This window comes from Eleutherodactylus coqui, chromosome 9, assembly GCF_035609145.1.
Source record: "Eleutherodactylus coqui strain aEleCoq1 chromosome 9, aEleCoq1.hap1, whole genome shotgun sequence".
Lineage (NCBI taxonomy): Eukaryota > Metazoa > Chordata > Amphibia > Anura > Eleutherodactylidae > Eleutherodactylus > Eleutherodactylus coqui.
The window spans coordinates 162,423,967-162,451,292 of NC_089845.1; the positions used below are offsets into that span (position 1 = coordinate 162,423,967).

Here is a 27,326-nt window from a genome sequence, read left to right on the forward strand (position 1 = left end):
CAGTATTATAGTAGTTATATTCTTGTACATAGGGGGCAGTATTATAGTAGTTATATTCTTGTACATAGTGGACAGTATCATAGTAGTTATATTCTTGTACATAGGGGGCAGTATTATAGTAGTTATATTCTTGTACATAGGGGGCAGTATTATAGTAAATATTCTTGTACATAGTGGGCAGTATTATAGTAGTTATATTCTTGTACATAGGAGGCAGTATTATAGTAGTTATATTCTTGTACATAGGGGGCAGTATTATAGTAGTTATATTCTTGTACATAGGGGGCAGTATTATAGTAGTTATATTCTTGTACATAGGGGCAGTATTATAGTAGTTATATTCTTGTACATAGGGGGCAGTATTATAGTAGTTATATTCTTGTACATAGTGGACAGTATTATAGTAGTTATATTCTTGTACATAGGGGGCAGTATTATAGTAGTTATATTCTTGTACATAGGGGGCAGTATTATAGTAAATATTCTTGTACATAGTGGGCAGTATTATAGTAGTTATATTCTTGTACATAGGAGGCAGTATTATAGTAAATATTCTTGTACATAGCGGGCAGTATTATAGTAGTTATATTCTTGTACATAGTGGACAGTATTATAGTAGTTATATTCTTGTACATAGGGGGCAGTATTATAGTAGTTATATTCTTGTACATAGGGGGCAGTATTATAGTAGTTATATTCTTGTACATAGGAGCAGTATTATAGTAGTTATATTCTTGTACATAGGGGACAGTATTATAGTAGTGATATTCTTGTACATAGAGAGCAGTATTATAGTAGTTATATTCTTGTACATAGGGGGCAGTATTATAGTAGTTATATTCTTGTACATAGGGGGCAGTATTATAGTAGTTATATTCTTGTACATAGGGGGCAGTATTATAGTAGTTATATTCTTGTACATAGGGGGGTAGTATTATAGTAGTTATATTCTTGTACATAGAGGGCAGTATTATAGTAGTTATATTCTTGTACATAGGGGGGTAGTATTATAGTAGTTATATTCTTGTACATAGGGGGCAGTATTATAGTAGTTATATTCTTGGACATAGAGGGCAGTTTTATAGCAGTTATATTCTTGTACATAGGAGGCAGTATTATAGTAGTTTTATTATTGTACATAGGGAGCAGTATTATAGTAGTTATATTCTTGTACATAGGAGGCAGTATTATAGTAGTTATATTCTTGTACATAGCAGGCAGTATTATACTAGTTATATTCTTGTACATAGCAGGCAGAATTATAGTAGTTATATTCTTGTACATAGGAGCAGTATTATAGTAGTTATATTCTTGTACATTGGGGCAGTATTATAGTAGTTATATTCTTGTACATAGGGAGCAGTATTATAGTAGTTATATTCTTGTACATAGGGGGCAGTATTATAGTAGTTATATTCTTGTACATAGGGGGCAGTATTATAGTAGTTATATTCTTATACATAGGAGCAGTATTATAGTCGTTATATTCTTGTACATAGGAGGCCGTATTATAGTAGTTATATTCTTGTACATAGGGAGTAGTATTATAGTAGTTATATTCTTGTACATAGGAGCAGTATTATAGTAGTTATATTCTTGTACATTGGGGCAGTATTATAGTAGTTATATTCTTGTACATAGGAGCAGTATTATAGTAGTTATATTCATGTACATTGGGGCAGTATTATAGTAGTTATATTCTTGTACATAGGGGGCAGTATTATAGTAGTTATATTCTTGTACATAGGGGGCAGTATTATAGTAGTTATATTCTTATACATAGGAGCAGTATTATAGTCGTTATATTCTTGTACATAGGAGGCCGTATTATAGTAGTTATATTCTTGTACATAGGGAGTAGTATTATAGTAGTTATATTCTTGTACATAGGAGCAGTATTATAGTAGTTATATTCTTGTACATTGGGGCAGTATTATAGTAGTTATATTCTTGTACATAGGGAGCAGTATTATAGTAGTTATATTCTTGTACATAGGGGGCAATATTATAGTAGTTATATTCTTGTACATAGGGGGCAGTATTATAGTAGTTATATTCTTGTACATAGGAGCAGTATTATAGTCGTTATATTCTTGTCCATAGGAGGCCGTATTATAGTAGTTATATTGTTGTACATAGGGAGTAGTATTATAGTAGTTATATTCTTGTACATAGGAGCAGTATTATAGTAGTTATATTCTTGTACATTGGGGCAGTATTATAGTAGTTATATTCTTGTACATAGGGAGCAGTATTATAGTAGTTATATTCTTGTACATAGGGGGCAGTATTATAGTAGTTATATTTTTGTACATAGGGGGCAGCATTATAGTAGTTATATTCTTGTACATAGAGAGTAGTATTATAGTAGTTATATTCTTGTACATAGGGAGCAGTATTATAGTAGTAATATTCTTGTACATAGGAGGCCGTATTATAGTAGTTATATTCTTGTACATAGGGAGTAGTATTATAGTAGTTATATTCTTGTACATAGGAGGCAGTATTATAGTAGTTATATTCTTGTACATAGCAGGCAGTATTATAGTAGTTATATTCTTGTACATAGCAGGCAGTATTATAGTAGTTATATTCTTGTACATAGGAGCAGTATTATAGTAGTTATATTCTTGTATATAGGGGGCAGTATTATAGTAGTTATATTCTTGTACATAGAGGCAGTCTTATGGTAGTTATATTCTTGTACATAGGGGGCAGTATTATAGTAGTTATATTCTTGTACATAGGAGGCAGAATTATAGTAGTTATATTCTTGTACATAGGGAGTAGTATTATAGTAGTTTTATTTTTGTACATACGCAGCAGTATTATAGTAGTTATATTCTTGTACATATGAGGCACTATTATAGAAGTTATATGCTTGTACATGGGGGGCGGTTTTATAGTAATTATATTCTTGTGCATAGAAGACAGTATTATAGTAGTTATATTTTTGTACATAGGGGGCAGTATTATAGTAGTTATATTCTTGTACATAGGAGCAGTATTATAGAAGGTTTTTTCTTGTACATAGGGACAGTATTATAGTAGTTATATTCTTGTACATTGGGGCAGTATTATAGTAGTTATATTCTTGTACATAGGGAGCAGTATTATAGTAGTTATATTCTTGTACATAGGGGGCAGTATTATAGTAGTTATATTCTTGTACATAGTAGCAGTATTATAGTCGTTATATTCTTGTACATAGGAGGCCGTATTTTAGTAGTTATATTCTTGTACATAGGGAGTCGTATTATAGTAGTTATATTCTTGTACATAGGAGGCAGTATTATAGTAGTTATATTCTTGTACATAGCAGGCAGTATTATAGTAGTTATATTCTTGTACATAGCAGGCAGTATAATAGTAGTTATATTCTTGTACATAGGAGGCCGTATTATAGTAGTTATATTCTTGTACATAGGGAGTAGTATTATAGTAGTTATATTCTTGTACATAGGAGGCAGTATTATAGTAGTTATATTCTTGTACATAGCAGGCAGTATTATAGTAGTTATATTCTTGTACATAGCAGGCAGTATTATAGTAGTTATATTCTTGTACATAGGAGCAGTATTATAGTAGTTATATTCTTGTACATTTGGGGCAGTATTATAGTAGTTATATTCTTGTACATAGGGAGCAGTATTATAGTAGTTATATTCTTGTACATAGGGGGCAGTATTATAGTAGTTATATTCTTGTACATAGGGGGCAGTATTATAGTAGTTATATTCTTATACATAGGAGCAGTATTATAGTCGTTATATTCTTGTACATAGGAGGCCGTATTATAGTAGTTATATTCTTGTACATAGGGAGTAGTATTATAGTAGTTATATTCTTGTACATAGGAGCAGTATTATAGTAGTTATATTCTTGTACATTGGGGCAGTATTATAGTAGTTATATTCTTGTACATAGGAGCAGTATTATAGTAGTTATATTCTTGTACATTGGGGCAGTATTATAGTAGTTATATTCTTGTACATAGGGAGCAGTATTATAGTAGTTATATTCTTGTACATAGGGGGCAGTATTATAGTAGTTATATTCTTGTACATAGGGGGCAGTATTATAGTAGTTATATTCTTATACATAGGAGCAGTATTATTGTCGTTATATTCTTGTACATAGGAGGCCGTATTATAGTAGTTATATTCTTGTACATAGGGAGTAGTATTATAGTAGTTATATTCTTGTACATAGGAGCAGTATTATAGTAGTTATATTCTTGTACATTGGGGCAGTATTATAGTAGTTATATTCTTGTACATAGGGAGCAGTATTATAGTAGTTATTTTCTTGTACATAGGGGGCAATATTATAGTAGTTATATTCTTGTACATAGGGGGCAGTATTATAGTAGTTATATTCTTGTACATAGGAGGCCGTATTATAGTAGTTATATTGTTGTACATAGGGAGTAGTATTATAGTAGTTATATTCTTGTACATAGGAGCAGTATTATAGTAGTTATATTCTTGTACATTGGGGCAGTATTATAGTAGTTATATTCTTGTACATAGGGAGCAGTATTATAGTAGTTATATTCTTGTACATAGGGGGCAGCATTATAGTAGTTATGTTCTTGTACATAGAGAGTAGTATTATAGTAGTTATATTCTTGTACATAGGGAGCAGTATTATAGTAGTAATATGCTTGTACATAGGAGGCAGTATTATAGTAGTTATATGCTTGTACATAGGGGGCGGTTTTATAGTAATTATATTCTTGTACATAGAAGACAGTATTATAGTTGTTATATTTTTGTACATAGGGGACAACATTTTAGTAGTTATAATCTTGTACATAGGAGCAGTATTATAGAAGGTTTTTTCTTGTACATAGGGGCAGTATTATAGTAGTTATTTTCTTGTACATAGGGGCAGTATTATAGTAGTTATATTCTTGTACATAGAGGCAGTCTTATGGTAGTTATATTCTTGTACATAGGGGGCAGTATTATAGTAGTTATATTCTTGTACATAGGAGGCAGAATTATAGTAGTTATATTCTTGTACATAGGGAGTAGTATTATAGTAGTTTTATTTTTGTACATAGGGAGCAGTATTATAGTAGTTATATTCTTGTACATATGAGGCACTATTATAGTAGTTATATGCTTGTACATAGGGGGCGGTTTTATAGTAATTATATTCTTGTACATAGAAGACAGTATTATAGTAGTTATATTTTTGTACATAGGGGGCAGTATTATAGTAGTTATATACTTGTACATAGGAGCAGTATTATAGAAGGTTTTTTCTTGTACATAGGGGGCAGTATTATAGTAGTTATATTCTTGTACCTAGAGGGCAGTATTATATTAGTTCTATTCTTGCACATAGAGGCAGTCTTATGGTAGTCATATTCTTGTACATCGGGGGCAGTATTATAGTAGTTATATTCTTGTGCATAGGGGGCAGTATTATAGTAGTTATATTCTTGTAGATAGGGGGCAGTATTATAGTAGTTATATTCTTGTACATAGAGGTAGTCTTATAGTAGTTATATTCTTGTACATCGGGGGCAGCATTATAGTAGTTATATTCTTGTACATAGGGGGCAGTATTATAGTAGTTTTATTCTTGTACATATAGAGCAGTATTATAGTAGGTGTATTCCTGTACATAAGAGGCAGTAATATAGTAGTTATATTATTGTACATAGGAGCAGTATTATAGTAATTTTATTCTTGTACCTAGAGGGCAGTATTATAGTAGTTATATTCTTTTACATAGGGGGCAGTATTATAGTAGTTATATTCTTGTACATAGAGGTAGTCTTATAGCAGTTATATTCTTGTGCATCGGGCGCAGTATTATAGTAGTTATATTCTTGTACATAGGGGGCAGTATTATAGTAGTTATATTCTTGTACATAGGAGGCAGTATTATAGTAGTTATATTCTTGTACATAGGAGCAGTATTATAGTAGTTATATTCTTGAACATACGGGGCAGTATTATAGTAGTTATATTCTTGTACATAGGGAGCAGTATTATAGTAGTTATATTCTTGTACATAGGGAGCAGTATTATAGTAGTTATATTCTTGAACATAGGGGGCAGTATTATAGTAGTTCTATTCTTGTACATAGGAGGCAGTATTATAGTACTTATATTATTGTATATAGGAGGCTGTATTATAGTAGTTATATACTTGTACATTGGGGTCAGTATTATAGTAGTTCTATTCTTGTACATAGGAGGCAGTATTATAGTACTTATATTATTGTACATAGGAGCAGTATTATAGTAGTTATATTCTTGTACATAGGGGGCAGTATTATAGTAGTTATATTCTTGTACATAGGGGGCAGTATTATAGTAGTTATATTCTTGTACATAGGGGGCACTATTATAGTAGTTATATTCTTGTACATAGGGGGCAGTATTATAGTAGTTATATTCTTGTACATAGGGGGCAGTATTATAGTAGTTATATTCTTGTACATAGGGGGCACTATTATAGTAGTTATATTCTTGTACATAGGGGGCACTATTATAGTAGTTATATTCTTGTACATAGGAGGCAGTATTATAGTAGTTATATTCTTGTACATAGGAGGCAGTATTATAGTAGTTATATGCTTGTACATTGGGGTCAGTATTATAGTAGTTATATTCTTGTACATAGGAGGCAGTATTATAGTAGTTATATTCTTGTACATAGGGAGCAGTATTATAGTAGTTATATTCGTGTACATAGGGGGCAGTATTATAGTAGTTATATTCTTGTACATAGGGGGCACTATTATAGTAGTTATATTCTTGTACATAGGGGGCACTATTATAGTAGTTATATTCTTGTACATAGGAGGCAGTATTATAGTAGTTATATTCTTGTACATAGGTGGCAGTATTATAGTAGTTATATTCTTGTACATAGGTGGCAGTATTATAGTGGTTATATTCTTGTACATAGGGAGCAGTATTATAGTAGTTATATTCTTGTACATGGGAGCAGTATTATAGTAGTTATATTCTTGTACATAGGGGGCAGTATTATAGTAGTTATATTCTGGTACATAGGGGGCAGTATTATAGTAGTTATATTCTTGTACATAGCAGGCAGTATTATAGTAGTTATATTCTTGTACATGGGGGCAGTATTATAGTAGTTATATTCTTGTACATGGGAGCAGTATTATAGTAGTTATATTCTTGTACATAGGGGGCAGTATTATAGTAGTTATATTCTTGTACATAGGGGCAATATTATAGTAGTTATATTTTTGTACGTAGGGGGCAGTATTGTAGTAGTTAGATTCTTGTTGATAGTTTTCCTGTCTACAAGTCATATTTGTATATTTTGTAGATCATATTGTAGTGTTTATTTGATTGCACCTCTACTCATTTGAATGCTGATTGCAGAGTGTTTGATGCAGAATTTAATTAATGTTGCTCACCCACAGGAACACTTTCTAGCCATATTAACAGTGCACCGTTTGTTGTGGAGAGAGAACATGAGATTTATTAACGTTATATTAATATTGTATGTATTCTCTCTCCAATGTCACCTCTTGGCTTGTTGGCTTTGTAGGAAGATTTAGTTTGAAGGAATTTTACACATACTTTCATCGATCACATACATTAAAGATAACAGTAATTGCCTGTGTCATATAAATGAAGTAGTATGCTGTCCAGTTTATGTATTTAGTAAACATATATTTATATTCGCTTACATCGCGTTGCTTGTTGTCCTCTTCTGTTTTGTCTTCAAGACATATTTGCACTTTCCATCTCTTTCAGTCTTCTTACTGTATAATTGTTGTGTCTCAATTGGAAAATTAGCTGTGATTTATCACATCCTCTTCTATGCTCTTTGATCCTGATGAATACCTTTCTTTTTTTGTATATATTCTTTATTTTTGATTGGTAAAAGAAATGGGGAGGGTTTACAAAAAGAAAAATCGGGGGAAAACAATGGATAATCACAAATAAAGTAATCAATCAGATACATAACGAACATGAAACAGTGACAGCTCTGTTGAAAGTACAGCGAGTAATAGCCTGTGAGCGGCGGAAGCCAGGTGGAGCTTCAGCGATAGTGTATAGAAGACTAAAAGGTGGTTGACTAGGGACCTCGTTGGTCAAGGAGTAGCAGTGGGTTGCAGAGATGGGCTATGTATAAAGGAAAGCCAGATATTCCAGAGATTATCGAATCTTGTTGGGTCCCCAACTTGATTAGCCCTGACTAAAGATGAGCGAACGTGTTCTTACAGAGGACTTACGCACCCGGACACCGGCTTTTCCGAGGACTTCAGTGTTCGCGCGTAAAGATTCGGGGGGCGCCGGGGGGCAGGGGGAGGCGCGGCGGCACGGGCGGCAGCAGCGGGGAACAGGGGGGAGCCCTCTCTCTCTCCCTCTCCCCCCCACTCCCCGCCGCACCCCCCCGCGCTGCCACGGCGACCCCCGAACTTTTTTCGCCCGAGCACAGAATTCCTCGCAAAGTTCGGTGTTCGGGCGAAAAGGGGCGGGGCCGAACACGTTCGCTCATCTCTAGCCCTGACTCTTTCAAAGGAACAGATTGTGTTCACCTCTTTGTACCATTCCGATATGGAGGGGGTGATGCTGTCTCTCCAGTATCTAGGAATCAAGATCTTAGCCGCATTTATGAAGAATGGGAGAATGGGTTTGTATTCAGATGTGAGGCCTGGGATGTCTAAGTTTAGGAGAACAGACTCAAGGGTAAGAGAAATGTTAGACTTGAAGATAGCGTTTAGTATCTTCTGAATCTCTGCCCAGAGGGCTTGTAGAAGTGGGCATGAGAACCATATATGAGAATATCATCTGATGCCATCCAAGCATCTCCAGCATAGTGGAGAATAGTCAGGGTCTATTTTGTTTAGAAGAGCTGGAGTTTTGTACCATCTGGATACTATTTTATAGCTAAGTTCCTGGAACCTACTGGAGGAGGAAACCGGATGAGACCTGGATATGATGTCGCTAATCTCGTCTGTGGTGAAATGATGAATACCTTTCTACCATGCTTTGTATGTCATTTCTAGAGATATCTTGTTGGCTGGACTTAGAGGTTTTCTTACCATTTTATTTTCTCTCATTTCTTGTCTCCTTTTGTTTTTATCTGTTTTCTACTTGCTGCCTGATTTGCTATTTTTTGAGCCCATTTCTTTGTATTTTGCACCTTTTCCAGTGTTAAACTTGCCCCCTGGAGTACCAAATTTTCCTCCTGTGAGCCCTGGGCAGCAGTAATGTAGTTTTTGAGTTAGGGGGCCCGGTCCATATTGCTCCAACCCTGTCTCACTTGTAGGGCCCCCATTCCAATAGTACAACTATAATTAATTACTAATTGCTGTCTGATGCCATATGCTTTATTATGTCTCACCTCCTCCCCGATCTCCAGCACTTACTGTGATAGCAGAGGATCACAGATATTGAGGTAGCACAGAACATGCGGCATCAAGCAGTAGCTATTGAGTAATGAAAGTTGGACTGCCGACCGGAATTTCAGGTCTACGGGGGTAGAGGTACTATTACTATTCTATTCTACTATTTACTATTCTATTACTAAGTGCAACCATGAAAGGGGGCTCTGTTACTAACTGGAGTAATAACAGGGTTTTTTTTTTACTAAATGGGACCACAGATGGGTTACTATAGCTCCATGTGGCCACAGAGATGGCACTATTAGAAAGCAGGGCCATAGAGGAAACTTTATTACTTAGTGGGGCCAAGAAGGGGGATCTTTTACAAAGTGGGACCACAGAAGAGGATAACAAAGTGTGGCTGCACAGGGGTATTATTATTTACTATGGCCACAGTGGGAATACCATTACAAACAGGGGCCATAGAAGAGTCACAATTATGATACCCCCTTTTGGCCCCACCAAATAATAAAGTGTGGCCATAAATTGCTTACCATTACTTAGTGCAGCCACAGATGGGGTATTGTAACTGAGTGTGGCAACAGAGGGGGCGCTATTAGCAAGTGGGGTCATAGAGGGGTCACTATTACTTAGTGGGGCCAAAGAGGGGGCACTATATGCATGGTGGCCTTGTTCAATGTACTGCGTCATCTCATAACTAGTGATAAGAAGAAGAAACTTTAGTCCAGTTAATGGTGATTCAAGTTGAAGGCTCAGGTTAACACACAAGGTTAAAAGCATCAATACTTAACCCAAAAGACTCAACAGCTAATGTAGACTTTGCTATTTTTGTAGTGTCAGAAAAAACATGTTTGTGTAATTTTTTAGAAAGTCTTTGCAGATTGTTACCACATTCTAAAATATCTCTTGTATCTCCTTCTAGGTTATGGGCATGCTGCACCTGGCACGGATGCTGGAAAGGCGTTCTGCATGTTCTATGCCGTGCTAGGAATCCCCCTTACCCTGGTCATGTTCCAAAGCCTCGGTGAGCGAATGAACACCTTTGTGAAGTACCTCCTGAAACGAATCAAGAAATGCTTCGGCATGAGGAGCACAGAGGTCTCGATGGAGAATATGGTTACGGTGGGCTTCTTCTCCTGCATGGGGACATTATGCATCGGAGCTGCAGCCTTTTCCCATTACGAAGACTGGAGCTTTTTCCAGGCATATTATTATTGCTTTATAACTTTAACCACAATAGGATTTGGAGACTACGTGGCCCTGCAGAAGAACAGGGCCCTCCAAAAGAAGCCAGTCTACGTGGCTTTTAGCTTTATGTACATTCTAGTGGGTTTGACGGTCATCGGGGCATTTCTTAACTTAGTTGTTCTCAGGTTTTTAACCATGAACAGTGAAGACGAACGGAGAGATGCAGAGGAGCGGGCGTCTCTCGCTGGGAATCGGAGCAGCATGATCATTCACATCCAAGACGATTCACAACATGGTCGGCCTCGATATAAGGCCGAAGTGACAGACCTTCAGTCCGTTTGCTCTTGCATGTGCTACAGGTCCCATGAGTACACCAGCAGGGTGGTGTCTCATCAAAATTCATTCAGCTCCAAGCTGAACCCACAGTACTTTCATTCTATATCTTACAAGATTGAAGAAATATCACCAAGCACATTAAAAAACAGTCTCTTCCCGTCTCCCGTTAGCTCTATTTCTCCTGGGTTGCACAGCTTTACAGAAAACCACAGGCTAATGAAAAGGCGAAAGTCAATCTGAGATCAGCATCGTTCTTTTGCCACGGGTCACCATTCTCTCTCTCTCTGCCCTTTAATTCTTACTTTTTTGAGTTGAGACAGAGAGGGGGGTCAAAAGAAACACAAGAAATTAACTAGCCTGCCTTCTCTAAGACTCATTCTTGAGCATGAAGCATGAGAACCTTCTACTCCAGCAAAGTATGCCTTACATTATGTCTAAATGGATTTCAGAGGATTTCGTAATAAAAAAATAAAAATATATCTAATACAAGTACCGATTCCAAAGTTGCACACGAAGGGGGCATTTGTGTGCCGCTCGTATCTATGAACTAACAAACTTTATTTTTTGCTTTTTATTTAACAAAAATTTTAAGACATAAGGAGCAGGTGACGGGTATTTATTTAAGTCTGTGCAATCCCTTAAAGGGAATCTGTCATGTTGAATGTGTAGTCCGATCTGCCAGCAGTAGAGCATGTAGGATGCCGCTCCATTCGTTTCACTAGGACTGCTGGAAATAGCTGGGAGCCGTCTTCAGCAGTCCCATTGGCAATGTGCCAAGCTATAAAGTTATCCCTATCCATAGGGATCATTTTATGATGGATGGGGCTGGACCACTGGGCTCCCCACCTGAGTGAATAGAGCAGGGGTTGCACAGGCTCCATTCAATGACAGTGCCGAAGAGATTACCAAATTCAAGTGCTTTGGCAATCTCTGGTGCTGTCATTGAAGTGAATGGAGCAACGACTTGACTGCACATCCTCTGTTGATTCACTCAGAGACCAACCAGACCCCGTTCTCGGGATCAATGGGGTACCAACAGTCAGACTCCCACTGATCATTAAGTTATCCCCTATCCTGTGGATAAGGGATGACTGTATAACTTGGCGCAATTATTTTAACGGAATGGCACTGCACATGCTCAACTACTGCACCTTAAAGCTCCTACACACTGCACGCCAGCAAAGCGGGACACCGGACCCGTGGTTTTAGGATCAGTGGCGGTCTCAGTGGTGAGACCCCCACATCAGAATTTTATCATTTATCCCATGGATAGTCGATAAAACATGATTCTGGGACAACCCCTTTAAAGGGAACCTCTCACCAGGTTTCCCCCCACCATATTGTTCCCACGACATTTCCAATCTTTAAAACATATCTCCAAAAGGCTATTTATTACTGCTCAGTAGTCCTGCATAGCTTTAGTAAAGCAGTTTATATAACTCATGCACCAAATGTTAATGCTGGGTCCAGTGGGCGTATCTGAAGCACCAGAACCTCCAGTTAAATTCACCTTAAGCTGATTCCCTTCCTTTGACTAACGTAGATGGAAGTGATCCACACGCTAGTCATCATCTCCAGATGTGTGTGGAAGGATGGATGTCATCTCAGGACATGGATGGATGCATGTTATCCACATGTTGGTCATCATCTCCAGATGTGTGTGGAAGGATGGATGTTATCTCAGGACATGGATGGATGGATGTCATCCACATGCTGGCCATCATCTCCAGATATGAGTGGATGGATGGATGTCATTTAAGGACATGGATGGATGGATGTCATCGACACACCGGTCATCATCTCTAGATATGTGTGGAGAATGGATGGATGTCATCTCAGGACATGGATGGATGGATGTCATCCACATGCTGGCCATCATCTCCATATATGAGTGGATGGATGGATGTCATTTAAGGACATGGATGGATGGATGTCATCGACACACCGGTCATCATCTCTAGATATGTGTGAAGAATGGATGGATGCCATCCATGCGCCGGTCATTATCTCCAGATATGTGTGGAAGGATGGATGTCATCTTAGGACATGGATGGATGTCATCGACACACCGTTCATCATCTCTAGATATGTGTGGAAGGATGGATGCCATCCATGCGCCGGTCATTATCTCCAGATATGTGTGGAAGGATGGATGTCATCCTCAGTACATGGATTGATGGATGTCATCCATGCGCCGGTCATCATCTCGGCACATCAAGAGAGGAAACCAGATGCATCATGCTGTTGGGCATCTCAATGCAGCACCATTGACGATCGCCACATGTGCAGTTTATTTTGCCTTGTTGTGGTAAGAGGCACCACGTTTCCTCTGTGCATGCATGGTTCTGATGTCCTGAGATGATGACCAACTTGTGGATATCATTCCCCTCAGTCAGAGAAAGAGGGCAGCTTCAGATAAATTAAACTGTCCAACTATCTCCACCAGACAGGTGAGACATAATTGGCAAACAGCTCAAGAGTTATAAAAAATACTTTACCAAAGTAATATTGTACTACTCAGCAGTAATAGAAATGCTTGGAAATGTGCTTTAAAGGCGTTTTACTATTAAAGACATATCTGATCGCTGGGAGTCTGACCGCTGAAATCCCCAGCTATCCCAAGAATGGCGCCCTTGAAAGCCTCATGTGAATGGATAGGCGGTGTGCATGCATGACCACTACTGTATTCACTTCTATAGGACAAAGGGAGATTACTGAGAGCAAAAATCTTCACCTAAAGAAGTAAATGGAGTAGCGGTCGAGCATGCTCACTGCTGCTCCATTTGCATGGGGCATGTGTGAGTACCATTCTTGGGGTCACTTGAGATCCACAAGTAGTCAGACCCCCAGTGATCAGACATTCATCTCCTATCCTGTGGTTGCACTTTAGCCTGGGAGCCTTAGTTAGCTCATAAGATCTCTCTACTCCATATGAGGAGCCCAGTACTATAAATAAAGTAGCATAGTTAGGGGGCCCGGTAACAGGTTTTACATTGGGGCCCAACAGTTACATGTTAGACCTCTGGTAAAACACTGAAAACATGGTGGAAATTGTTCGGTAGGGTAAAACCTGGTAACAGGTTCCCTTTAAATCCCTACAGTTTGGGGCTTAGAAGTCCAGTGGGTGGTCTTACCTAGTGGTTGACAGCTATTTTTGTATGCATACTTATACAAAGAAAGGTACCAATCACTGATAGGACCGCCCACTGGACTCTTAAGCCCAGAATGAGCATGGGATAATACATAAATATATTCCTAGTTCTACTAAACCTTTTACATCTGCGGAAACATATTTTGTATGTATCAATCTGCTCAGCTCTTCCTGCTTTATAACAAGCCATCTGCAGTTTAGACAGCACATTGAATGTGACAGGTTCCCTTTAAAGGGATTGTCCAGTTGTAAACTACTGATGGCTTTTCCTGAGGAAAGGCTACCAGTAGTAGATTGAGCTGTGACCCTTCCCAATCAGCTATTCATTGAGTTGATGCACTTGCGCGTCCTGAGTTGATTCCTGCAGGAAGTAGACAGCTCCATTCCCACTGCAGTGGTCCAACTTGGTATTGCAGGCTAAGTCCCCATTCATTTCAATTGGAACTTGGCCTGCAGTACTAAACCAATACATTGCAGTGGGAAAAGAGCTGTCTGCTTCCTGCAGAGGTCAGCTCAGTGTACAAGACCACCGGTCCAGAGAACAGTGGCAGTCCCTGGCGAATGAACTCTGACAATCTACTATTGATGACCTAACCTGAGAATACCCTGAGGATATCCTGAGGATAAGCAGTCAATAATTTACAACTGGACAACCCCTTGAACTACTAAAAACATATGTATCAGGTATAATTTACTTGAAAAAAATTGCTTATTCTTAAGGTTACTCCCTGATGTAAAAAAACAACAAAAAAACAAAAAATATTTTTTTTAATGGTTCTTTTTTATTGCCAGACGAAGCATGTGCATTAGGCAGTCTGTATGCTGGGTGTAGCCTGATCCATTTTACAAATGCTTGATTAATTGTAATAAAACGATAGTTAAAAAGGAGGAGATAATGGATTTTTTCTAGCTTGCCAGTTCCAATTTTTTTTTAAAGAAAAGCATGCACTTTGTGAAACTGGTATGCATCCTGAAAACCAGGCCGATAATTCATAAGAAAGCTCATTTTGCTCTCATTGTCTTTGATTTCATTTTCTTTTAACTTGAATTATCCATTTTTATTTTGCTGCTCGGTTCCAAAAATTTACGTTCCTTAGAATCATTGGTTGAACTGAGTCGTCCATTTGGGTTTAAAATCGTATTTTTTTGCATAATTTTATTAAACAAGATATATATAAATATATACAATATTTTTTGGTGCAGCAAGTACCTGCATGAATAGAATTCTATTTTTAGGGAATGCTTGATAAAAAGAGGGTATATTTGGGTGGATGTACAATTTTTTTTTTCTAATTCAATATCCTAGAGACAGGGACTTCCTTGTTGTATGTAGAACTGAAAAAGATTGTCCTTTATTGCTTTTTTTATTTTGTATATAATGGTTATAAGCCTTTGTTGGTCTCAGGAAGTGTCCAACCTTCTGGAAAAAACTGGCAAAGGTTGCATATCCCTTTTTTAGATGCCATATTGGCAAAGTTGGGGGAGGGGCTAGAATTCTCTGTTATAAGCCACATTGATGGGTTTTAAAGAGACCTGGAACTGCAAGGGTTTTTTTTTTTTCAGGCTTGCAAAAGCAGATTCCACTCGGGGTTGATCAGTGTCTATAATAGATGCCATCAGTTTGCTTTTGAAAAGCGGGTTCTAAAAGTCTATTTGCAAACATGTCGACTGGCTTGTATGTACTGGGCCAGCCCACAACCCATAGGATTTGATGCACTCAGTTGCAAAGCTTTGTACCTCATAAGAAAAGATTAATATTTATGGGTTGCAATAAAACTGTTCATATCTCTATCTTTCTGAAATTGTTCTCTCTTGATTTCGGCAAAGACAAAAATGTCGTCTTCTCTCAATTTTATATTTCTGTTATGTTGAGTCCGACTTACTTAGGAGGTTACAATGCAGGGTGTCTCAAAACGGTGGAAACGCCCATATAGAATGATAATGGTTTGGCGGATGGGGATCCAATGTAAGGCCATGTCACCAAAATGACAGCCATCTTTTATGCCGCCATCTTGGATTCAACTCTACTTTTTACAATGAGCAGGTCGGGGTGTGATATACCAAACTGGTAGAGAATTTCATCAGAAGAACAATGGTGTGGTTCATTTTAACAAAACTTTATTCGTTCTCATGTTAACACAGTGATTTTTCTTCACTACAGGCAATGTGGATGATGATGTTATCTCATATAGAAGGTGTTCGAATCATCCTTATGATAGTTGAATGAAGCACAGGTGTTATCGCCCCGGATTTCAATCAACGCCACCAACCTGATCTCCCAATATCCACAAGGCAGCGGCCAGTCTTCTTTCCAAATTCTAAAAAACAGGTTCTGTCGCTGATCAAACAAAGTTTGGGAGACTAAATAACATTAATGATAAAGCATCAGCAACCGCTGTTCAGCCTAATACAGCAAGAACCCACAACGTAGCGCGACAGAACCAGGTTTTGGAATTTGGAAGGAAGTTTGTTGGCTGCACTGTGGGTAATAGGAGGTCTGGTTGGGTGGTGATGTTTGAAATCTGCTTCATTCACCTGACATAAGACCCATCTCAACATGGTCTACTTGAGATAACGCCATAATTCACATTGCCTGTAAAGAAGAACATTCACTGTGTTACCATGGGAACGAATAAAGTTATGTTCTAACAAAGCACACCATTGTTTTCCTGGTGGAATTCTCTCCAGTTTGATATATCACACCGACCTTCCCACTGGAAATATTAGAGTCGAGTCCAAGATATCCTGATGCAGTAGGGTCCCTTCTGATCACTACATTTCCATACATGTTCTTTTAGGCAAAAATAAAAATATAAAATTAAAATAATTCTAAAATAACTGAAAAAATTTTCAGAACAGTAAATCAGTTTTGGGAAGCATTGTTCAGGAGGGTCCCAGCATTGCTGAATGTTGGTGGACATGTGTCCTGGGTACCAAGAGGAACATTCTGCCCTTGTCAATGAAAATAAGGGGCTTCAGCAGTAAATGGAATAAGTAAAGTCTAGCTGCACCTCTCATGAGGGCTGAAATTAAATTTGGATATTTCCAAAAGGCTATAAATGGATAAAAAAAAGGGAAAAAGTTGACGTACAATAGTAGACGTTTTACCAACTGCATTGGATGCCTTAAGCTACTTACACTCACTCAATATTGCAGGGCTTGGTACTGCAGACTGAGTTCCATTCACTTTAATAGGACTCAGCTTGCAGTACCAATTTGGGCCACAGTGCAATGTACGGAGCTGTCTGCTTCCTGCAGCAAAACCAAGCAGGTGTGGAAAAAATGCTGAGCAGTAAGAATACTTCAGAAATAAAAGGGTTAATAGTTTATTTTTGTCAATTAACAAAATTCAAAGTGACTGAAGAAAAGAGGAATGTAAATTCCATCAATATCCGGTGTGACGTCCTTCACCTGTCCAACAGCATCAGTTCTTCTAGGTACACTTGCACACAGTTTTTGTAGGAACTTGGCAGAGAGGTTGTTCCAGACATCTTGGAGAACTAAGCCCAGATCTTCTGTGAATGTCGGCTCGCTCAGATCCTTCTGTCTCTTCATGTAATCCCAGACAGACTGGATGATGTGAGGTCCGGGCTCTGTGGGGCCAAATCATCACTTCCAGGACTCCTTGTTCCTCTCTACACTGTCATCGTCCTGCTACAGAATATATTTGGAGTCAATCAGACGTCTTCCATTTTTGAAAAAACTCTTACTTTGCAACATTTTTTCCAAACCTGCCTAAAACGTTTACACCTTCTTCAGCATAGTTATCCATTTATTTCCCTCCTGGATGTATCGGCAGCTGATCACCTCATTAGGCAGGACAGGGATCTAGAGACTCCTGTCCTGGATATAGGTGGAGATCCTACCCTGTAGGTAGGCCCTAAATGTCCATGATGGTAAATAATGGGTTAGTCACTGATTTAGGTGAATTTTGGAAAAATAACAACATGTTCCGCACTTGATGTCAAAATAATAAACCTATTCTAGTTACTATATACTTTTATATACCTAATATACTTGCACATTCCTGAAGAAGTCTCCACATGCTGGGTACAGAGAGGTTGTTCGTCACATGACTATGGCATGACCCTGTTGACTTACAATCACAGTGCCATGCATGATTGGCTGCCATGGTCATGGGTCATGTGGGTCTCGGAAAACCTCTTTAAAGCAGTTATTCCAAAATTTACTTTTCTTACCTATTCATAGGAAAGGTAGTATAATGCTGATCAGTGGGGGCCTCATCGGGACCCCCACCGATCCCAGGAATGAGGGTTCTATGTTCCCCTCTTCTCCTCACTATGTACTCAATGCACTCACCCACATTAATGTGGAGATTGAATGGAGAGGTGGTCGCACATGTGCAGTCACGCTCCATTCATTGCAATGGGGCTGACTAGGATAGCCGTGGCTATCCAGTCCTATTGAAGATGAATGGGGCGGCACTGTGCATATGCGACCACTGATCCTGATCTATTCCATCCCCTCCTCACTCTGGCGGATGCAGCGAGCTCTCAGTGAGAAGAGGAGGACACGAGACCCCTGTTCTCAGAATCAGTGTGTGTGTGTGGAGGGGATCTTAGTGGTGAGACCCCCACTGATCAGACTTTTATCACCTATCCTATAGAGCATGATAAAAGTCAGTTTTGGAATATCCCCTTTATAGATACAAGTCAGAGACATATCCATCTTTTTACAACAGTTGGGTCATAATAGCAGAACATTTAGATTTATGACAACAAGGAGACATAAAGATGAAAGCCTTGAGTTGATACAATGTAGAAACCTTACTGTAACGGAGTGCATTGTGCAGGAAGAAAACACTCAACATCTTCCCTTGAATCCTTACGGATATGGCAAAGTTGAACTTTACTGTGATAACGTTCTGCGACAATTTATCTTAAACCATTGAGAAGCTATCGAAAGGGCAAATAAACTGTGACACCGGGCATTTAGTTAATGCGCTAAGAGTCAAGGTACACTTTGGTGCATCCGTAAGGATTTCAGTCCTTCCATTCTGTAGTTTTGACTCAAGAAGAAGCTTTGCCTTGAGTACAGAGTTCCCTGATGAGGTCCACCATGTCTACTCCACGTCGATGGTCAGCATATGAAGTCATTCCACTGTGTGGTGTCATGCTGGAAGCAGGAAAGTGTCAGTATTTACCATCCTACAATCTTGATAAAGTCCAAGGAAGACTCGTTGGATCCGTTCCTGTAAAGCCACAAAAATGTCCATAAAAAGTTCAAAAAGAAACTTCTCAGTTGTCATATTTGAAATAATCTATACTGAATATTAGCATCCAGCGCTTTGTTATGCATTGATCCCTTGGAATTGTTTTCACACATATATGTGCTTCACATTAAAACATTGTAACATGATGATAAAAACCCTCTCCTACCAAAAGTAATGGGACACCTGAGCAAGAATCACAAACAGTATTTATTTCCATGTGTTAATACTTAGTGGGGCTCCTTTGGCTCTAATGACATTGGATACTCTCCGTGGTATACTTTTTTACTAATGCCTGATACACTTCAGTTGGTATTTCCCTCCATTCATCCTGCAATCATCTGGCAAGTTCTCTAAAAGAAGATGAATGCTGTTCATATTTCCAGACCCAAATTTCCAGTTAGTCCCAGAGATGTTCAGCAGGGTTCAGGTTGGGACTCTGTGCAGCCAGTCCAATTGTGGAACATCCAATTCATAATTTGTGACAAGGCGCGTTGTCTTGTTGGAAGTATGGCCGACTATTCCCGGAGTATTCCCACATTGCCGGCAGCACATTATTGTCTAGAGTGTCAGGGTCACCTCCGTATTCATGGTTCTTGTCTCTACAACCAAAGGACCTAGACCATGCCACGTAAAACCCGCTGAGACTATAAAGGGACCCCTGCCGTACTTAACTGTTAGCACAACACACTCAGATAGGAGGCGTTCCCCAGGCTCCTTCTGCACCCAGGTACATCCATCTGATATGTAAATGGAGTAGTGTAACTCCATAGAATGTTCTTCCATTGCTCACCTGTCCAATGACAACACTCCTTACATGATTGTAGGCAAGCCGATACATCTTCAAGAGAGAACTCGTCAGATGTTTGCAGGATGAATGGAGGGAAACATGAGCTGAAGTGTATCAGACATTAGTAGAAAGTGTGCTGCAGAGAGTATCCGATGTCATTAATGTCGTTAGGGCTCACTAAGTATTAACCCTTTCAAGACCAGAGATTCCTGATATTTGAACAGGTCACACTTTTATGAACATGATGACACCAAATATGTGGGTTTTTTAATTGTTTAGATTTCTTTGGGTAAAGTTTTTTCATTAACTTTTAATATCTTTGTTGTTTAAAAACTTTCTTAAGCCTTTTTGTACACTTTTATTTAGTCCCCACAAGGAACTTAAAATTGCTACCATGTCATTGCTTTACTATATACTTCAGTATTGCAGTATATAGTGATTTTTAATGTTGTTAGGCAGGGTATCATAGATTTCCATGCATAGCAGCCTTGGGAGCCTTCACTAGGCTCCAGGCTACCATGCTAGCCCATCAGCATCCTGTGATTACGTTACTGGTGGTGATGGTGGGGCACCAGAGGGAATCCCCCCCCCCCCTCCATCTGACTGCTTAGATGCAGCATCAACTTTTACTGCAGCATCCAATCAGTTAACTGCTGCACTCAGAGCTGTCTCTGATCGCGACACTTGCCGACCGCTGTCCGTTATAACTCTGCTCCCGCTCTATTCACACTTCACAACCATCCAACAGAAATGTATCTATTGCGGTCATGAAGTGGTTAACATATGTAAATAAATAGTACTTTTTATTCTTGCTCAGGTGTCCAATTACTTTTGGTAGGATAGTGTAGATGACGCCATGTGCAAGTATCAACTTGGTGTCAGTATTGGACTGGCATCACTGGCTGACTAAAGCGTCCATCATACCAAGGCCCCCAATACACATATGTGGAAAATGAGGCAACTTTGTATATAGTATTGAATAACTATCTCCAACTGTTCTGTGTATACAGCTCCTATGAAGGCCTATAGGTCTCCATGGTTACAGACTACAAGCTAATCATGTAGTCAGGTGTTAGGGCGCTTTTACACGACCTGATCCTCCGTGATTCCAGATGACATAATCCAGTATCAGTTCTGTTGTTCACATCAGCAGAGGATGGCGGTCCGCGGACGAACAATAGTTACTACCATCATTCGTCAGCAGCACAGCCCCTGTTCACACGAGCGATGTGCTGCTGATGAACGGCCATGTCTTATTTTAAGGCGTTCGCACTGCGGCAAAGAGGACGTGTCAGCTTTATTCTGTGCATCAATACAATTATGACGATACCAAACTTATAGTATCTTTTTGGTTGTGCTACTTTTAGAAAATAAAATATTTTTAAAATCCTGTTTCTGTTTTCAAGCTGCCATGAGTTTTATATTTCTCCACTGACACGGTGCGGGGGGCTTGTTTTTAGCGGGACCACCTGTAGTTTCTATTGGTACCATTTTGAAGTACATACGACCTTTTGATTGCTTTATAATCCATTTTTTTCTTGGTGATGAAAAAAGAGCAATTCTGGGGTTGTGTTTTTTTCTGATGCTGTTCACCATGCGCTAGACTTTAATAGACAGATTATGTTAATAGAATTAAGATTTATGGATACAGTAAGATCACATATGTTTTTTAACATTTTTTATTATAACTGTGGAAAACATTTTTTTTTACCTTTAAATATTCATTATTTTTGGTAATTATTAAAAAAAAAACTTTTTGACCCATTTTTGGTACTCATAGAGCACTTGAACTTGTGTTCGTTTAATTGTTTATACAATATGCTGCAATACTTCAGTATTGCAGTATATTGTATTTCTGACAGCATTTTATTAAGCCCAGTCACAGGAACGTCTTACTAGGTAAAAGTACATGGCAGCCCTGGGGGCCTTCACAAGGCATCAGGCTGCCATGACACCCGAAAAGAACCCTGCAATCTAACAAATGACTGCTAGGATGTGGCATTTAAATAGTTAACAGAGTTTTCTCTGATCACTGCTTTTGTTAATGGGTGTTGGCTGCCATATATAGTCAACATCCTAACGTATGTGTATGGAGCGGCATGGCCCCTGAGCCAGCTACATACAATCCTCATGCATAGCAGATGTCCCCAAGGGGTTAAATGCTTGAATGTGAAAAAATAGAAAAGTTGCAAAAATGAGCATAAATGATGGGTCAGTGGAGAGGAGAAGTCCATGTCCTGGGAGCATGCAGAATTATATATAACTTTATACGTCTTGGCATTTATATAGCCCAGAAATAGCCTTGTGCTGTGTTCTTCATTTCTAACATTTGCTTCATGGAATCTGGAGATCAGCAATTAGCGGCCCAATAATTGAACTTCGTAGCCAAGATTAATAGCCGCAGTTTCTGCAAGGAAATGAAATTGGAACTCCTGATATTTTTACTGTCCTGACTACTACAAATAAGACAAACTCTCACCTCAGGCGGCTGTAGATGTGGTGCAGCCTGGAATGTTTTTCTTTTCCTCCGATGGCCACTGTAAATGTACATTTCCTCTCTCCAAGCTGGATGAGGCATGAGGCTCTTCTGGGGTAATTTGATTGCTGTGGTCAGAACTCAAGCCAATCAGAAGTGTCCCCTGCAGCTCCGCCTTCAGTCTTACAGCATATAAGAGAGAGAGAGGAGCTGCCGCTGCACCCCCCTTCCTCTTCTGCAGTTGGGGCCAAAAGTTTCGAGACTGACACTAATTTTGGTTTTCACAACATTTGTTGCTTCAGTGTTTTTGGATCTTTTGGGCCAGTTTCACTCAGGCAATTGCGATTTTGCTGCAAGAAAATCATGGCAAAATCGTTTTTTTCCCCCTCGATTTTTGAGTGTCAGCGCTGCTTTTTCTCACAAAAATATAGCTGACACTTGGGATTTTCTCGCACATCTTTTTTTGTGAAATTTTGTTACGATTTTTTTAGACAATGTGACTTTCTAATGTTAAAAACGCATTGCGTGAACATTGCAAGCTCATGCTTTGTGATGTGATAAAAAGGAGGCTCCATAGGGAAACAGGGGAGATAAAAAAAAAACACAAAATGCAGAAACATCACATGAGTGAAAACATCGCAAATATGAAGGAAACCATGGAAAATCATTTGCATATTTACTGACTCTCGCATCGTGCGAAAATCCTGTGTTTTTATCGTCTGTGTGAAACCACCCTTAGGGTGACTACCCACTACAGTTTTTTTCAACCGCAAAATCGCAATTTACCGCAAAATCACGATTTTGCGCGATCACAATTTTAACATTACAAGTCCCATAGGCCCCTGCAGAAAAAAAAAAAACCGCTGCGAATTGAAAAATGAAATGAAAAAAAAAACTGCAGTGGGTAGTCACCCTTAGAGTGCCTTCACACTGGCGGTAAAATCACGTGATTTTTTCGTGACGTGAAAGTGATTGAAAATGTAGAATTGTGAGACCCATGATTTCCAGTGGTTTCCTTCACATTTGAAATGTTTTGACTCATTCGATGTTGCGAGAAAAAAAATGTCGGCATGTCCCATCTTTCTGTTTTTTTTTATAGCTCCCATGTTCCCCTATGAAGCCTCCTTTTTATCACATCGCAAAGCAGGAACTTGCGATGTTCGTGTGATGCAATGCGTTTTTAACATTAGAAAGTCATATTTAAGTTTTGCTTTAAAAAAACGCGGCAAAATCACTAAAAAAAAAGTGTGAGAAAATGGCAAGTAGCGGCGATGTTTTTGCAAAATAAGCAGCGGTGTCGCTCAAAAATCGCAGGAAAAAGTCATGATTTTGCCGCAATTTTCATGGAGCGATGTCACAATCGCCCGTGTGAAGGAGCCCAAAGTCAGATGTTTCTATGGTCAGCTTCAAAACCTTCGGCCGCGATTGAACATTTGAAAGCTTTTTGTTGGACTGAGAAGTTTTCTGAATATATACAGAGATCCTGCAGGAAGGGAAGAGGATCTACAGGCTGCAAACTGGAAATCCACACCACACAAACAGCGGGCCGTGTATTCATTCATACACGAACTTATAAGTTTATCATTAGAGATGAGCGAGTATACTCGCTAAGGCCTTAGTCACACGGGCGTTTTTTCACGCGATTTGCGCATCGCATGACGGATGCGCATGCGCAAATCGCGTGACCGGCGCCGAAAAATCGGCCCAAAAATCGCCCGAAAATCTGCTCCTAGCCGCGTTTCATTAGAAACGGGCCGGAGCTGTCCAGCGCATTGCATTCAATGGAGCCGGCAATACAGCGGCTCCATTGAATGCAAGCGCTGCGGGCGTGCGCGGGGTTAATTGTCGGGAAGGGGTTAAATATATAACCCCTTACCTGCAATGCATCCTTAAATGTGAAAAAATAAAAAAAAAGGATGTACTCACCAGCTCCCGGCAGCTGGAGATCCCGGCGGTCGGCCTGCAGTGGGTGTGAAGGAGGTGTGACTCAGGCTTGCCCCTGATTGGCTCAGCGCTGAGCCAATCAGAAGCAAGTCTCAGTCACACCCATTCATGAATTCATGAATGGGTGTGACTGAGCTCAGCCTCTGATTGGCTCAGGCTGAGCCAATCAGGGGCAAGCCTGAGTCACACCTCCTTCACACCCACTGCAGGCCGACCGCCGGGATCTCCAGCTGCCGGGAGCAGGTGAGAACATCCTTTTTTTTTATTTTTTCACATTTAAGGATGCATTGCAGGTAAGGGGTTATATATTTAACCCCTTCCCGACAATTAACCCCGCGCACGCCGGCAGCCCATTGCTTTCAATGGAGCGGCTGTATTGCCGCTCCATTGAATTCAATGGGCAAACATCGTTCTTCTCTGCCACAGCTGTTCCAGCTGTGGCAGAGAAGAATGATTTGTCTTCTATATGTTCTCAATGGGGTCGGCGCTGCTGCCGCCGGCCCCGTTGAGCGCATATAGAGAAGAGAACAGGAATCGCAGATCGCAGATAGGTGCGATCTGCGATTTCTGTTCTCTAATTTATCGGACGAGCGCATAAAAAGCGCTCATGTGTCCGATACCATTGCAAAGCAATGGTTTTAAAAAGTCGCCGGACGCATGCGCATGCGCAAATCGCGGCAATAAACGCCCGTGTGACTAAGCCCTAAGGCAGTGTTCCCCAACTCCAGTCCTCAGGGACCGCCAACAGGTCATGTTTTCAGGATTTCCTCAGTGTTGCACAGGTGATGTAATTATTGCCGGAGCCTTAGACATTGCCACAGCTGTTCTTGCCATAGGATATCCTGAAAACATGACCTGTTGGTGGTCCCTGAGGACTGGAGTTGGGGACCGCTGCGCTAAGGCACAATACTCCAGCGAGTAGTGCCTTAGCCGAATATCTCCCCGCTCGTTTCTAAAGATTCGGGGGCCGGCGCGGGTGACAGGTGAGTTGCGGCGGGGAGCAGGGGGAGCGGGGGGGGGGGGGGGGGGGGGAGAGAGGGAGAGAGAGATCTCCCCTCCGTTCCTCCCTGCTCTTCCCTGCTGCTCCCTGCCCGCTGCTGGCCCCCGAATCTTTAGAGACGAGCGGGGAGATACTCAGCTAAGGCACTACTCGCTCGAGTAATGTGCCTTAGTGAGTATACTCTCTCATCTCTATTTATCATGTGAAGTACAAACTGGGATTATACTTACATAGGACTGCCGACAGCAAGCAAAACACAAAGGTAAGGAAAACTCTCACCCACCGTGGTTTGTCATGTTTTGTCTGGTATTGGTCATCCAATGACTATCCTCCGAACACAACACAACATCCCCCCAATTACCGCTTGCATATTTCTCACCACACATCACTCTTCTCTTTCCTTAACGAACCGTCTAACTCTTTTATGAACATCACCCTGTCCACCATTTCCCGGTGAGATCCTCATGAATCACTATAGATGGGTCATCGAGCGGTCAGCCACCTTTCTTTTCAGCACAGTCCTGTATTGAACAGTCCGTTTGATCGACCGTAAAACAGGTGACACAGCTCTAAAATGTTGAGCAGTCATTGACCTTACGGCACAGTCCTGTCTTTAAAAAAACAAACAGTCCGTTTGGCCAACTGTAAGACGAGCAACATTGCCTTAAGTCGGCACTCTCACCTTTACAAGTTGTGGACAATCTCATTCAAACAGCAACGTTTTTGTCTTTTAAACAGCAATATACACAATTATTCTTATTTGCCTTTCGTGACAGAATCACACAAAGAATGTAGAAAAAGAAATGGCCTAATACAATCACAAGAGTAATTTGTCATTCCCGATTCAAAGAATCTTTTGTTGTTGTTTTGTTTGTTTGTCTAGTTTTTTTTCTTCCTACTGGTAAACAGTCAGGACAATACATGTTACTAACAGGGGCTAAAGGATAATTAGGTACCTTCTGTAAAAACAATTACTCCATTTCTTAGTTCTAAGTCATCACTGACACAGTCAGAACATATATTCACTACCTCAAATGCAACATAGAAAACCACAGAGTATATCTGCTTCATAGTTCTTTAACACGGACTTATAATATTTCAACTCACTCAGACTGGGGGGGGGGGGAGATGATTCCAGAGGGTGACAGATGACATAGATGTAAGAATTAAGCTTTTTACCTTTTTGGAGCTCCTTATAATCTGTTCATCTCTTAATAGAAGTCCCCTCGAGGTCTGGAAAAGGTAAAAAAAAAAAGGCCCCACGTTGGGTGCCAATTTATGTTAGAGCAGTTGTGCTCTTATATATACCGTGGGTGTCATGTTAGGTGTGATTGGTTACAAGCTCCGAGATGCCAGTGAATAACACAGTATAGTGTGTCAAACCAAAGGACATCTGATTTAATAATGGCGGCAAAAAAGTTTATATTGTAACTCAGACTAAAGAAGGTGCGGCATTCAGATACATTACAACATTGTGTGTGTTGATAGGTCATTCTCATGGGGAGTGTTGATGAGGTAATCAAAAGGGAAGGAAATTAACAGACATGCTCAGTAGGGTCTTGTGACATGACAAAGTTAAAAACAAACTGATGAATCATCTCTCTTTGGTGGTTTCATGTCCTTGATTAGACTCTATCTTATTCTGTTTATACTGAAAAGTCTCTCCATAAGAAACAATAGAAATCGCACTGTTTGTACACGGATGCTTGCTGACATAAGCGGGTTCAGACTGAAACACAAAACCAACTATAGAAGAAATACAATTTCTCTCACACTCATTCATCTAAGGCCTATATACTGTAGCTGAATATATGAAAATATACATACAAAGTAAAGAACATTTCTGTCATCTC

The 27,326-nt window shown here is 39.6% G+C and overlaps 1 protein-coding gene across 1 annotated transcript in view; it reads left to right on the forward strand.

Annotated features, from left to right (window-relative positions):
- KCNK9 (potassium two pore domain channel subfamily K member 9) overlaps positions 1-11,230 on the forward strand; it is a 168,824-nt gene extending 157,594 nt beyond the window's left edge. Inside the window, exon 2 of the mRNA XM_066578763.1 lies at positions 10,281-11,230. Within this exon, the coding sequence (XP_066434860.1) occupies positions 10,281-11,122 (842 nt within the window). The 3' untranslated portion in view covers positions 11,123-11,230. The remainder of the gene's footprint in view (positions 1-10,280) is intronic.
- The last annotated feature ends 16,096 nt before the right edge of the window (positions 11,231-27,326 follow it).